The sequence below is a fragment of the Pezoporus flaviventris genome, unplaced genomic scaffold (assembly GCF_033815535.1).
Source record: "Pezoporus flaviventris isolate CSIRO_AGI_PZ_B2104156 unplaced genomic scaffold, CSIRO_AGI_Pfla_v1 ptg000002l, whole genome shotgun sequence".
Taxonomy (NCBI): Eukaryota; Metazoa; Chordata; class Aves; order Psittaciformes; family Psittacidae; genus Pezoporus; species Pezoporus flaviventris.
In genome coordinates, this window is record NW_026892550.1 from 54,305,855 (window position 1) to 54,317,945 (window position 12,091).

The window sequence follows — 12,091 nt, forward strand, 5'->3', positions numbered from 1 at the left end:
GGTGACGTGCTGGTTGAATTTTTGGGACTGTTGTGTCTGTAGGTGGTGTTTGCAACAGGTAAGATGGTGACACAGTCAGCCTTATTTTACAGCTATCACAGCCCTGCAAAACTTTCCGCAGTACAGGAAGAAAAAGATGCAGTGTTCTGCCTGGCTTTCACTAGAGATTTAGCCTTAGGTGACCTCACTGAAGTCACTGAAGCTGTGCTTCTTACTTGCTTTAACTCTGTGATATGATAGCAGGTGGAAAGCTGGCAGGCAGCTAAAAGAAACCCAAACACCAAAGCTTTTGGGTTTTAGGATAGGAGGAGAATGGCAAAGGGAGGGAAGAAGCAGGCTGGGAGAAAAAGTTGAGTAGCAGGAGTGAATGCTTATGGGAGCTGAGCTGGAGGCTATTGATTGGCAGCCAGGTCTTAACATCAGCTACATAAAAGGAAATCGAAGAGACTGCCTGGATATTACCAGGATGAAAGGCAGGATAAATAGCACAGAGCTGAACATCAGGCTGGTTTGCCCTTCTGGAAGGGCAGCAGGTCTCCCCTTTTAACTTGGCATAGGGATTGCACAGCCCCACATCATGCTGTCCTCTGCATGAGTGTGTGCTTCTGCTGAGATTGACAGCAGGATCCAGGGGTGAAATTACCCTTTTCTGTCTGTAGGCAAATCATATGGAGTATCTTTAGCTAAGTAAGTTTTAAACTAAGAGTTGCTTGGGGAGGAGAACCTCAATCCATCCAGCTCCTACCAGTCTGGTCTTGATGCCAGTAGGAGATGCCCAGAAACTGGTGGGGGATCACCAGCCTGGGGTAATAGTCAGACTTGTTGATCTTAAAGGTCTTTTCCAACCTAGCTGATTCTATGATCAGCAAGGGAGCACCCGATGAGCAGCACAGAGGACTTCCAGCCACTCCAGCCAATAACCCAGCATTGTCAGGGGCCCAGTTGAAATACCTCTACGCCAATGCATGTAGCATGGGAAACAAGAGGAGTTAGAGGTGTGCACATGCCTGAAGGGCTACAAACTCATTGGTATCATGGAGGCATGGTGGGACACCTCCTACAACTGTCCTGTTGGAATGGAAGGATACAGGCTCTTCAGGAAAGACAGGCTGGAGAGATGAGGAGAGAGGGTCACCCTCTATGTCAATGACCAGTAGCTGAGCACAGAGCTCTGCCTGGGGATGGATCAGGAGCTGACTGAGAGCTTACAGGTCAGGATTAAAGGAGGGTGGGGACAGGGAACATTACGATGCAGGTCTGCTATAGGCCACCTGACCAGGAAAATAGGATGAGGCCCTCTATACACAGATAGACATGGCCTCATGTTCACAAGCTCTGGTCTTCATGGGGGGTTAAACCACCCTGATATATGTTGGAGGTACAATACGGCAAGGCACAAGCCATGCAGGAGATTCCTGGAATATATTGATGATAACTTCCTTGTCCAAGCAGTAGAGGAAGCAATGAGGAGTGGGGCTATGCTGGACCTTGTTCTAACCCACAGGGAGGGGCTGGTGGAGAATGTGAAGCTGGAGCCTTGGCTGATAGAGGGGTGTGAAGCTGGAGAGCAGCCTTGGCTGCAGTGACCACGAAATGGGAAAGTCTGAAATCCTTAGGATAGCGAGGAAGGTGAGCAGCAGTCTTGCTACCCTGGGCTTAAGAAGAGTGCGCTTTGGCCTCTTGAGGGATCTGCTTGGTAGAGTGTCTTGGGATAAAGCCCTGGAAGGTAAAGGGGCCCAGGAAAGTTGTATATCCAAGGATCTCCTCCTCCAGGCTCAGGAGCAACACATCCCAACAAAGAGGAAGTCAGGCACAACCACCAGGAGGTCTGTGTGGATGAACAAAGTGCTCCTGAACAAACACTAGCATTAAAAGGAGGGTGATTAGTGACAGCATAGCTTTACTAAGGGCAAATCATGCCTGACAAATTTGGTGGGTTTGGCCCATCGGTGGATAAGGGAAGAGTGACTGATGTCATCTACCTAGACTTGACACTGTCCTGCACAACATCCTCTCCAAACTGGAGAGGCATGGATTTAATAGATGGACCACTTGGTGGGTATGGAATTGGTTGGATGGTCACAACCAGAGTTGTCAACAGGTTGATGTCCAAGTGGAGACAAGTGACGAGTGGTGCTCCTCAGGGGTCAGTACTGGGACCAGTGTTGTTTACCATCTTTGTCAGCGTCACAGACAGTGGGATTGAGTGCACCCTCAGCAAGTCTGCTGATAGCACCGAGCTCTGTGGTGCAGTCAACACACTGGAGAGAAGGGATGCTATCCACAGGGACCTTGAAAGGCCAATGCAAACCTTACAAAGTTCAACAAGGCCAAATACAAGGTTCTGCATGTGGGTCAGGACAATCCCAAACACTACTACAGGAAACTAGATGATCTTTAAGGTCTCTTCCAACCGTAGCTCATTCAAAGCCTGGGATTCAGTATCTATGCCAGTCTTGCCTTTCTCCAAAAGAACAGTGCAAATGCATAAATCCTTTTTGAATTTTACATCTTTTTGCCAGCAGATTATTAAATTAACCTGCATATGTTGTACAGCTCTACATGGTGGGGTGGAAAATTAAATGAGAGAAGATGAGGTTTGTACCCACGGAGCCTGTGAAATAGGTAGTGGGAGCCAGAAGCAGGTTGCAAGTTCTTGGAGGTAGGGAGTCCTGCATGGAAGGTTCCAGGCAAGTCTTAGGAGCCCCTTTGCTTAGTGCTTTTAAGCTCCCTTTCCCTCTTTAAACTCTTAGGATTTTGCTAAATGCTTGATTTCTCTTTCAGCAGTGCTAGGATGTGTGAAATTATGAAGGGAGCTTGAAATATCCGCACTACCTTAAGTGGCTGCAAAAGAGAGTGAGTTACTGCAGACCAGTAACCAAAATTCTTGCAGAAATAACTTTGAAACCAAATAAACAGCAGCTCTGAAATTTTCATCCCTGCTGTCAGTGTTTGTTTTTGGGGCAGCAGCCTTTTGCTGTGCTGTGCTAGCAAATTGCAGTCCTGGAATCTCAGAGATTAGACACAAGCCTGAGTAGCAGACAGCTGGTGAATGTGTTCTAAAATTGCCCCTTTAACCCAAGGCTGCTCCACTGAATGCTTTTTAGCTCTTATATTTTTAGTTAGATGTGAGATATCTTTGCCCTTTCTATAGGCAGACAGCCTTCATGTATCCCATGCTTCCTATTGATGGAGCAGAGTGCAGTCTTTAGCTTCTGTTAACTTGCCAGCAGTACTGTACTGGAAATTTCTGATTCAGAAATAGGTCTCCTATAAATGATTTAACATCAGACCATTGAAATGCTTTTGTGTTTTCCTTCTTAGGGCGATTAAAGGCGTAGAAAAAACTTCTAGCACCAAATTAATGGTTGAATTTTTGTTTTAATCGTACAGATAGGGTTGATTTATATCTCAAATATGTTCTGCAGAGAGGAATTATAATATTACACAATTTTTCAGTTGTACTTAGTTTTTTTTTTTTTTATGCCAACATTTTCAGCTAGATGTTGTTTCTTTAATGCGGTGAGTTTTCTTTTTCAGTAACCGTAAGGTGCTGCATTTCATTCTCTAGTTTGCAGTCCTTTGGTTGAAAAGCTCGTCTGTGGTCTATAGTAATTGGGAAGCTGGGACCAGGCAGAGGTGCAGGGGCTCTTTACCCTCTCCCCTTGTCATGGAGGGATGTAAAAGCAGAAGGGTGACAGGCTGCTTGCAGTCTTTGAGAGAGGCAGACCCAGCTGAAGAGAAAGAAACAATGCACTCCTACATACAGATGGGAGAGAACATTAAATGTCAGAGCAGGAATTTTGCACAATAGTGTCTCTTCTGATAAAATCAGGTTGGCTTTCCCTTGAGGATTATACAGAGATAAACTGCCTTAGCTCATTAGCACCTCCCTTTCCTCTTGCTCCCTGGTGATTGCTTTAGGTTTGATGGCAGCTGGTGATGGTAGGACTTGCTCTGATCTGGGGTGCAGTGCTGGAAAGGTGGCACATCCTGAAGACTGAGATGTCAGGTTCTGTGCCATTTCTTGCAGCTAATATTAAACTAGCTCAGCCGATGTATTGATGCTTGGGCCTTCCTTTTCCCAGTGTTTAGTGCTGTCAGTGTGTGAAAGCAACTGTTAGATTCACTGGATTTAGTTTCTGAACAAATGAGCTTTCTTATACTAGCTCCCACTAACAGAACTTCTGGAGCAGCAATGGAAATGAGCTTTACTTCATAATCCTGGAAAGCATGATGGGCTGGGTCTTTGATAAATGATCTGGCACGTATTAAAAGGAAGTGATGTTTTTAGATATGCCTTCAAGTAAGGTCTCTAATGATATTACCGCGACACTACAGTCACTGCAAATGGTCAGTTCTCTGAAAGAAATACACATCCCTGCTCCATCCCTGGCAGTGTTTAAGGCCAGGCTGCACAGAGTCTTGGGCAACATGGTCTACTGTGAGTTCTAACCCAAGGCAGGGGGGTTGGAACTAGATGATCTTAAGGTCCTTTCCAACCCTAACTGTTCTAAGATTCTACATTTAGGGAGCATCTGCGGAGTTACATTATGTGCCTTGTGGCTATCTGTACACATTCCCACTTGCTAAAACTGGTCTAAGCAATTTTGATCCCTCACCACGTCCTGCTGGAGGTTAACACTTCTTGATATATGCTGGTTGATGGGTGTGATTGTTCCGGTGATCCTCTGACCTTCAGCCAGAAAAAGCAAAAGTATAAAGTCATTAAGGTTGTGGCCTATATGGGGTATATCTTCATGAAATGGAGAATTGCTGCTGTGATAAAAAGGAGACTGTGCATTTATGAAGTGTCATGTTAAATAAATCCACTTGGAAGCTTATATGTACAGCATTTTTACCGCTTAATCACAGTAGTGGAAGGATGGTGCTTTTCTGCTTTTTAATTTCATATATTTAAACCTCCCCCATTTGCTGGAATGTAGAGAAGCTAGCTGCTGATTTGTGCTATCTTGCATATTCTTCCTATGTGTTTTCTCAGTGGCTCTACTCTTTATAATTGTTAATTGCCCCTCCTCTAAGTAAGGAGAATGAATCCTGCACAGATCTGCCTAGCTTTTGCTGCAGGCATGTCTCCAGCTAACTCTGTGGCACTACCAGGAAGGAAGAAGTGACAAGTACATGTTAATCATGATAGGGTCATGGCCTATTTAAGCCCAGAGACATAAAAAGAGTTTAGAAATTAAGATACTGCTTAGCATGACAAAAATGTCCTCAGGTTAGGTTCCTCACTTGGAAGACTGGCTGTGCATGTGAACTCTGCACATCGCGGCAGGTATGTCTTGCTGAAATTGCAAAAGTCTCCACTTTTTCACATCCCAAGTCAGGGAGGAGAGAAAAGACTTTTCTGCTGGCAGTATTTATAACTCATTTGGGACTGTAGTATCAGATTATGTTTTCATTCCACTTGTTGCTGCCATTTTTATTTAAATTTTAAGAACAGCATTTCCCCTAAAAACCTTTATCATTAGGCTGACTCTGAGGGTGTTCCTTCTCATCAGCTTTGCAGTAATGGCAGCCAGGTTGATAAGGCTCTCAACTTAATCTCAGGCTGTATTTCCAATGACAAAAATTGGCCTTTAGCCTTAGAGGATATGGATCCTGGAATATAGCTATTACCTTGTACTGGAGCACGTTTAATTTATGCTCTGTGCATTTTCTCTGTGCTGTGACTTGATGCTGGCAGCAATGCTGAGCAGAGGATGGAAGAGGCTTTGGAAATTAAGCCCTTGCAGGTGAACAGGTCAGAAGTAGAAGGGAACAAAACTGAAACCATCACAAATTCTCCCAAGTTCTTTGCTGTACTTACATGGGTTAATCTAATCTCATTAATGTGATGCTACAGTTGTCAAAAGCAAAGAGGAAACAATGTTGTGTCTCTATTGTAGGTACTATTGTGGTACTACTAACTGTGGTGTGCTGGATCAGGAAAAGCATTTCTTCCAGGTGATGTGCTTCAGAGTATGGCCAAATTAAATGAGAAGAACAGTTGCTACAATTCCCACAGACAGCTGTGAGAAGTTATCTGGAGCTCTGCTTAAATACCTGTGTAGCTCACGAACAACTGTACATTTGCAGATCCTTGTAACCTTTACTGGAAGTAATCTTCTTGCATGAGCAGGAACTCCTCTGACTAACGCACTTGGGGAGAACGAAGGCCTATTTCTTTCATATATCACTCTGCTCATTTTCTGGAAGGCTGTTTGATGGGGGAGAATAGCTTGGAGAAATGTGGTTGTTCTCATTGTGTTCGGCAGTGATTTGAGGATGTAGTAGAAAGCAGCCTAGGGGAGCAGGGACAGACGGACCGTAATAGTGATCTTGGTTATTTTTTCTTTTCCTGTCCTATATTGATGCATTGGAAAAGGTCAGCTCATGGCCCCATCTGCTTTTGTTTTGTTTCCTAATAAAATGTTAGTGGACAAACCCAGCAGTATGTTTTCCCACTTCCAAAATACCTGAAAGAAAAGGTTTTAAGCAGCATCCTTTTATATTTCTAAAGGGTCTTTTATCTGACTTTATCAGAAATGTATTGTGCCTCCAGTATGCAAAACTGCTGTTTAACTTCTTTTTCACCCTAAAAGTCCTCTTAAACCTCTGCAGGACAAGGCGCTTTTAGGTGTGATTAGCTAAGATTTTGCGGGAGCTGTAACATTTAAAAACAGTAATACTTTTCCTTTCTATACAGTGGGAAGAAATTGGTGAGGTGGATGAAAACTACGCTCCGATACACACATACCAAGTATGCAAGGTAATGGAACAGAACCAGAACAACTGGCTTCTGACCAGCTGGATCTCTAATGAAGGGGCATCCCGCATCTTCATAGAGCTCAAATTCACCCTGAGGGACTGTAACAGCCTTCCAGGAGGACTTGGGACTTGCAAAGAGACTTTTAACATGTATTACTTTGAATCAGATGATGAAGATGGGAGGAACATCAAAGAAAACCAGTACATCAAGATTGACACCATTGCTGCTGATGAGAGCTTTACAGAGTTAGATCTTGGTGACAGAGTTATGAAGCTAAACACGGAGGTGAGAGATGTTGGTCCCTTAACAAAAAAGGGATTTTACCTTGCTTTCCAGGATGTGGGTGCCTGCATTGCCCTGGTCTCTGTGCGTGTGTACTACAAGAAATGCCCATCGGTGATCCGCAACCTGGCCCGCTTTCCTGACACCATCACAGGAGCAGATTCCTCACAGCTGCTGGAGGTGTCAGGCGTCTGCGTCAACCATTCGGTGACTGATGAAGCACCAAAGATGCACTGCAGTGCTGAGGGGGAATGGCTGGTGCCCATCGGCAAGTGCTTGTGCAAGGCAGGGTATGAGGAGAAGAACAATACCTGCCAAGGTAAGGGTTTGCAGGAAGGGTGCTGTACTGAGGTGATGTGCGGTCTCAGCTTTCTTCTCTTCCACGTCCTTCATGCCTGGTTGAGTTGACAGTGGTGGATCAGGTTCTCACTTCCACTGAGGTTCTTTGAATGCCTTTAGCATCAGGAAGGGAGAGGCCTTGGCTGGACATAGTGGGACTTGACACTTGTGTATGGGTGCTTCTGGTGCTTGCAGGGCTGTGGACAAGGAGAATCTGTCACACCACTATTATCTTTGGAGCACTGTACTGCTGAGTCCATGAGCCAATTGCAATTTTATCGGTTATTTAAGGCTGTACCTTTTTCTCCTCAGCATTGGTGTTTCCTTATGGATTTTAGAAGCTTGATTTCTTTTTTTCTGGATTGTAATAGGGAATGTTTGAAGTTAATCTCCCTCTGCAAGATGCATTTTGTTTCTGTATTTAAAGGAGTATGTTTTTCTTTCTTTGTGGGGGGGGAGTGAGGATTTGATGTGGTGAGGTGATTGATTTTCCTCTCTGGTAAACAGTTTAATATGAAGCTGTTCAGCTGTTTAGAGTTAAACCTAAAGAGCTACCAACAAAAATGCTTTCATATGTGCTGAAGTTTTGACACAAGTAGCTGGCTGAGGTTCCTGAGTTGCTGGTCAGCAATGCTGGTCTCCTGAATCATCAGGGGCTTTTTGCAAGAGATCTGAAGCTTAAGACCTAAAATGAATACTTTTAAAATGCAACATACTCGAGGAGTGTATAATCTCATTTTATGGTTTGCTGTATTACATGCTGGTTTATAAAATCTGCCCCTCTCTTGTAAATATGTAACAGGTAGCTTAAAACTGATTTGGACATTAAAAAGAAGGGGAAAGGGAAAAAAAAAAAGCCCAACATTTCACTGCAGTTTGCCTTTTGCAAAATAACTATATGTTGGTTATCAGTCCCATCTTAACTGCCTGCACTTCAGCCACTTAGTAGTACCTAGCCTGTGGGGAAGTCAGAGGGATTCTGTTCCAGTCAAAGGTGGTGGTGAATTTTTCTCTTCAACTCACTCCAGACACTTTTTATTTATGATTGTAGTGTTGGTGCAAAGGCTAGATCAGTACATATCCAAAGCAAACTGGCCTCGATCCTTTTATACTTGGTCACACACTGTACCTCAGAAGTTCAAGTCTTTTCAAGGGAGAATTTTCTTGGAGAGAAAATGTAGGTAATATTGTTTTTGGAGAACCCTCTAGTAAACAGCATGTGGAGTGTGCTTTTTAACCAGGGTAGTCGTCTTCTTTTTTTGCAGATGTAGTCCATGCAACAACATCTGACTTGGTTTTGCTTTTCCTGTGCTAATAAAAATACTTCTTCCATGGGGAAGGGGGAGAAGAATCAGACTTGATATTTGATACTGCACAAGGGGAGCCAAGATCAACATTAGCCCAAGCTGAGGAAATCCACATTGTCAGATGAGAGGTGTGGGTCAAATAGATCAACAAGGATATGCTTCATTATGGATAAAAATATTCTTATACTTCACCTACAGGCTTCACCCTTGGCAGGAGTTCATTAAGTAATTTAATTGGTCTAGAGCTGTTAAAGCCCATAATTCTTATTTGTAGGAAAGCCCTAAATTCCATCACCAAATCAGTGGGACACTGGGATCTGAGCGCCTACAGCAAAGTCTGTTTGAGGGCCCTGTTTGGGTATGCTGGTGTTTAACCCAGGTCATTGTGCCAAGTGTTTCCTGCTTGTTGACTCTGAGGAGATGCTCAGTCCATAGGAGATATTCAGCCTTAGGCCATTCAGGTTGTCTGCACTCAGCGTGTATGGAATTCATGCTGAAGCTTTGTGAGTAAAGTGCTTTCTTGTTTGGGTATTATTATAGTCATAAGGATGAGAGCTTTTTTATAGGACAGTGAAGTTAAATTTTGCAACCCACAAGCAGTATAAGTAATACCAAGAAAGGTCCTGTGTGCTTGTAGATGCCTCTTCCTACTGCCCCACTGGCCTGACTGGTGTTTAGGAAATGCACTCTGTGCTCCTGGCTGACATAATGATGATCTTGGCTCTCTTCAGTGTAGCTTAGACAAACACCTAAATAAACTCTGACCTTTGGTTTGTAAATCACTTGGCTGCATCTTGCAAGCAGTCTCCCTGCTTCCTTTTGCTTAAGCATAAGCAGGTTATTAATGATCATGCTTTAGGAAACTCTTTCAACCCAGAAGAGCCTGGCTTTGTTTATTAAAATTTCTCCTGCAAATATGACATTTTCCAAGCTCTAGTGTCATGTCTGGACAGAGCAGACTACACTCTCTTATTAGAGGTAATGTAAATCCCAGTCGCTCTCACAAACATATGGGAACTATTGAAATCCCTTCTGCCTACAAATCATTAATTGGCAACGATGTTCTGAATTCATCATCCTGTCAGCAGGGTTCCTGTTTGAAGAAGGTACTGACAGTAACAGCTGAGCAGTTTCTCTCGCTGGGGACACTGAAGCTGTAAATATGACATGGTCTAATCTCCTTATATAATGTACTCACTCTCTCAATTAATATAGGTGGCTAGGTAGTATTTACTGTAAAGAACCCAAACTAGTTGGATTTTATACATCCTTTGGCAACATGGCTCATTTATCAGCATCTGCTATGGAACAGTTAGAGGTAAATTGTGACTGTTTTGGGACATGTTTATAAAGGACTGGTGTTAAGGTTCATTATTCACAAGAATAAATTGCTGTACTAGTTAATAAGAGAAATGAAAGCAGTTGCTCTGTGAATTTCTGTGCTGGTTTCCAGAGCTGTGATTTGGTACTGCTGAAAGGACTAATGGTTATTGTCTTTGCTTCGGTTCAGCTGGTGCTGTCTGAATGGGACCTTGAGGAAAATTGAGGGAAGTGCCCAGTTTCAAGTCTGTTTGGTCTATTTCAAGTCTCCTAATGGTGGTATCCTTCTTAGCAGGCAGTACTCAACCAAAGTTAATGGCCAGTTCCCCAGATACTGTACAAACATCATGCAGCACCACTGAAATATCTGCCTTTATCCATTTAGGGGGTTGGCAAAAAAAATTCTTATCTGCCCCGGTCTATGCTTTCCTTCTTCCTGCACTGGCATAGATGGGTTTTATTGTAACTTCAGTTTTAGTTGCTTTCTGTATATAGCAGGGCTCACTACTGGGGTTTGTGTAGGAAGTTAATAAAGCTGCTGTGAAAAGGGCACCTTCTAGCACTTCTCTTTGTATTCATCCTCACCTTCAGCCCAATGTGTTCTTAGTAAGAAGTACTTACTTTTATGCCTTTCAAGGCTTTGGAGCCCATGGTACTGGAAGGGAGAGGATGTTGACAGGTTAAGCTAATGAGACCCAAATACAATTGCAGTGCTGAGGTCCTGCTAGTGACCAGAGTGGTAATTGTGGGTGTAATTGATTTGCAGAGCCTGGTTTTTTTTTTTCATCTGCTTTTAGAGCTGAATCAAAAATTAATTAAATATTTGAGTTTTTTAAAGAAAGGAAAAGGGGGGGGGAGGGGAGAAAAACTGTACTGAATGAGAGCCCAGCTGAGAAGGTGGATAATGAGTTCAGGAGGTTGTAAGGCTTTCCTTTCCAAGAATCAGTGTATGCTGCTACTTAAGAGACATCAAAAAGAGTACAGCTGGTTTTAGTCAGCTACAAGTATGGATAAGATTACAGATGTTAGAGGTGGACAAAATAATGGAGGAAAACTCAGTGAAATCTTTCTTTACCCTTGCCTTCTTCTGAGGAGGAACTTTGAGGGCTGGAGGGAGGATGGATTGCAGTATTGTTTTCTGGTTTTAGAAAGGAATTGCTGCCAGAGGAAATACTTGGATATTTTTCATTTGTAAAACAACTCTAGTGTTCAAGCCCTTCTGCTGTCTTAAATATTGATGTTTGCTTGATTATTCTTCCCTTAATCAACTTTGAGCATACCTCAGTGCATTTGCCAAACAATATTTATTTTTGCTGATTGTTCATTGCTTGTGTTGCAATTCAGCTGAGCTCTGCCAAGAGAAATGAGAATTTCTTACAGAAAACAAAGCTGGAAAAAAACCTTGTGTTCACAGGTCTTTTATTCTTGATATAATTAAAACTAATTGACATAGGTAGCTAGTATACATAGATCAGAAGTTTACCTGATAAATCAGTTCTCAGGTGATTTTGTTGCTGGCTGATTGGGGGTGGAACAGAGTTCTTCCTCTAAGAGCAGTGCAATCAGTGCAGGCATTTGAAGGCACTTTCCTAGAGCAGTGATTGCCCCCCTGTTGATCAGCTACTGGAAGGATATTCAGAGGCAACTGGGTTTCTTGCAGCTGTGCAGGAGCAGGCAGGCAGAGGTAGTGACCCTCGGCTGGTAGGTGGCACCATCTAGGCTTGCCAATGATGGTGATGGCTTGATGAATATCGCATTTCTGTGTCTGCGCAACAGCTATCCTAGAGGCCTGACCTGTGAATGAAGCACGTTGCTGATACCACAGTAAAAAAAAACATCTCTATTTTTAACAAATTCACTGTGTGTGGTTTCCTCAAGTGACATAGTGCTGCAGCTCAGACATTGCTTTCCCTGTCTCCTTATTTCTAGGAAATGGAAACGTGCTGCTGCACAGGTACCCTTATTTTGGAGCTTGGGCTTTTGCCCGAAGCAGCCAGTAAACTAGTTTTGCATCTGATGTAGGTGGAGGAGGGGGGCAAATTTTCTTCCTCTATATCTTGTTTGCTTGCCT

General features: G+C 43.3%; 1 protein-coding gene across 10 annotated transcripts in view; it reads left to right on the forward strand.

Moving 5' to 3' along the window:
- Positions 1-12,091, forward strand: part of EPHA5 (EPH receptor A5) — a 198,007-nt gene that overhangs the window by 38,988 nt on the left and 146,928 nt on the right. For all 10 annotated transcript variants that reach the window (XM_061479089.1, XM_061479126.1, XM_061479096.1 and 7 more), the window contains exon 3: positions 6,710-7,373. In XM_061479089.1, the coding sequence (XP_061335073.1) occupies positions 6,710-7,373 (664 nt within the window). The remainder of the gene's footprint in view (positions 1-6,709; positions 7,374-12,091) is intronic.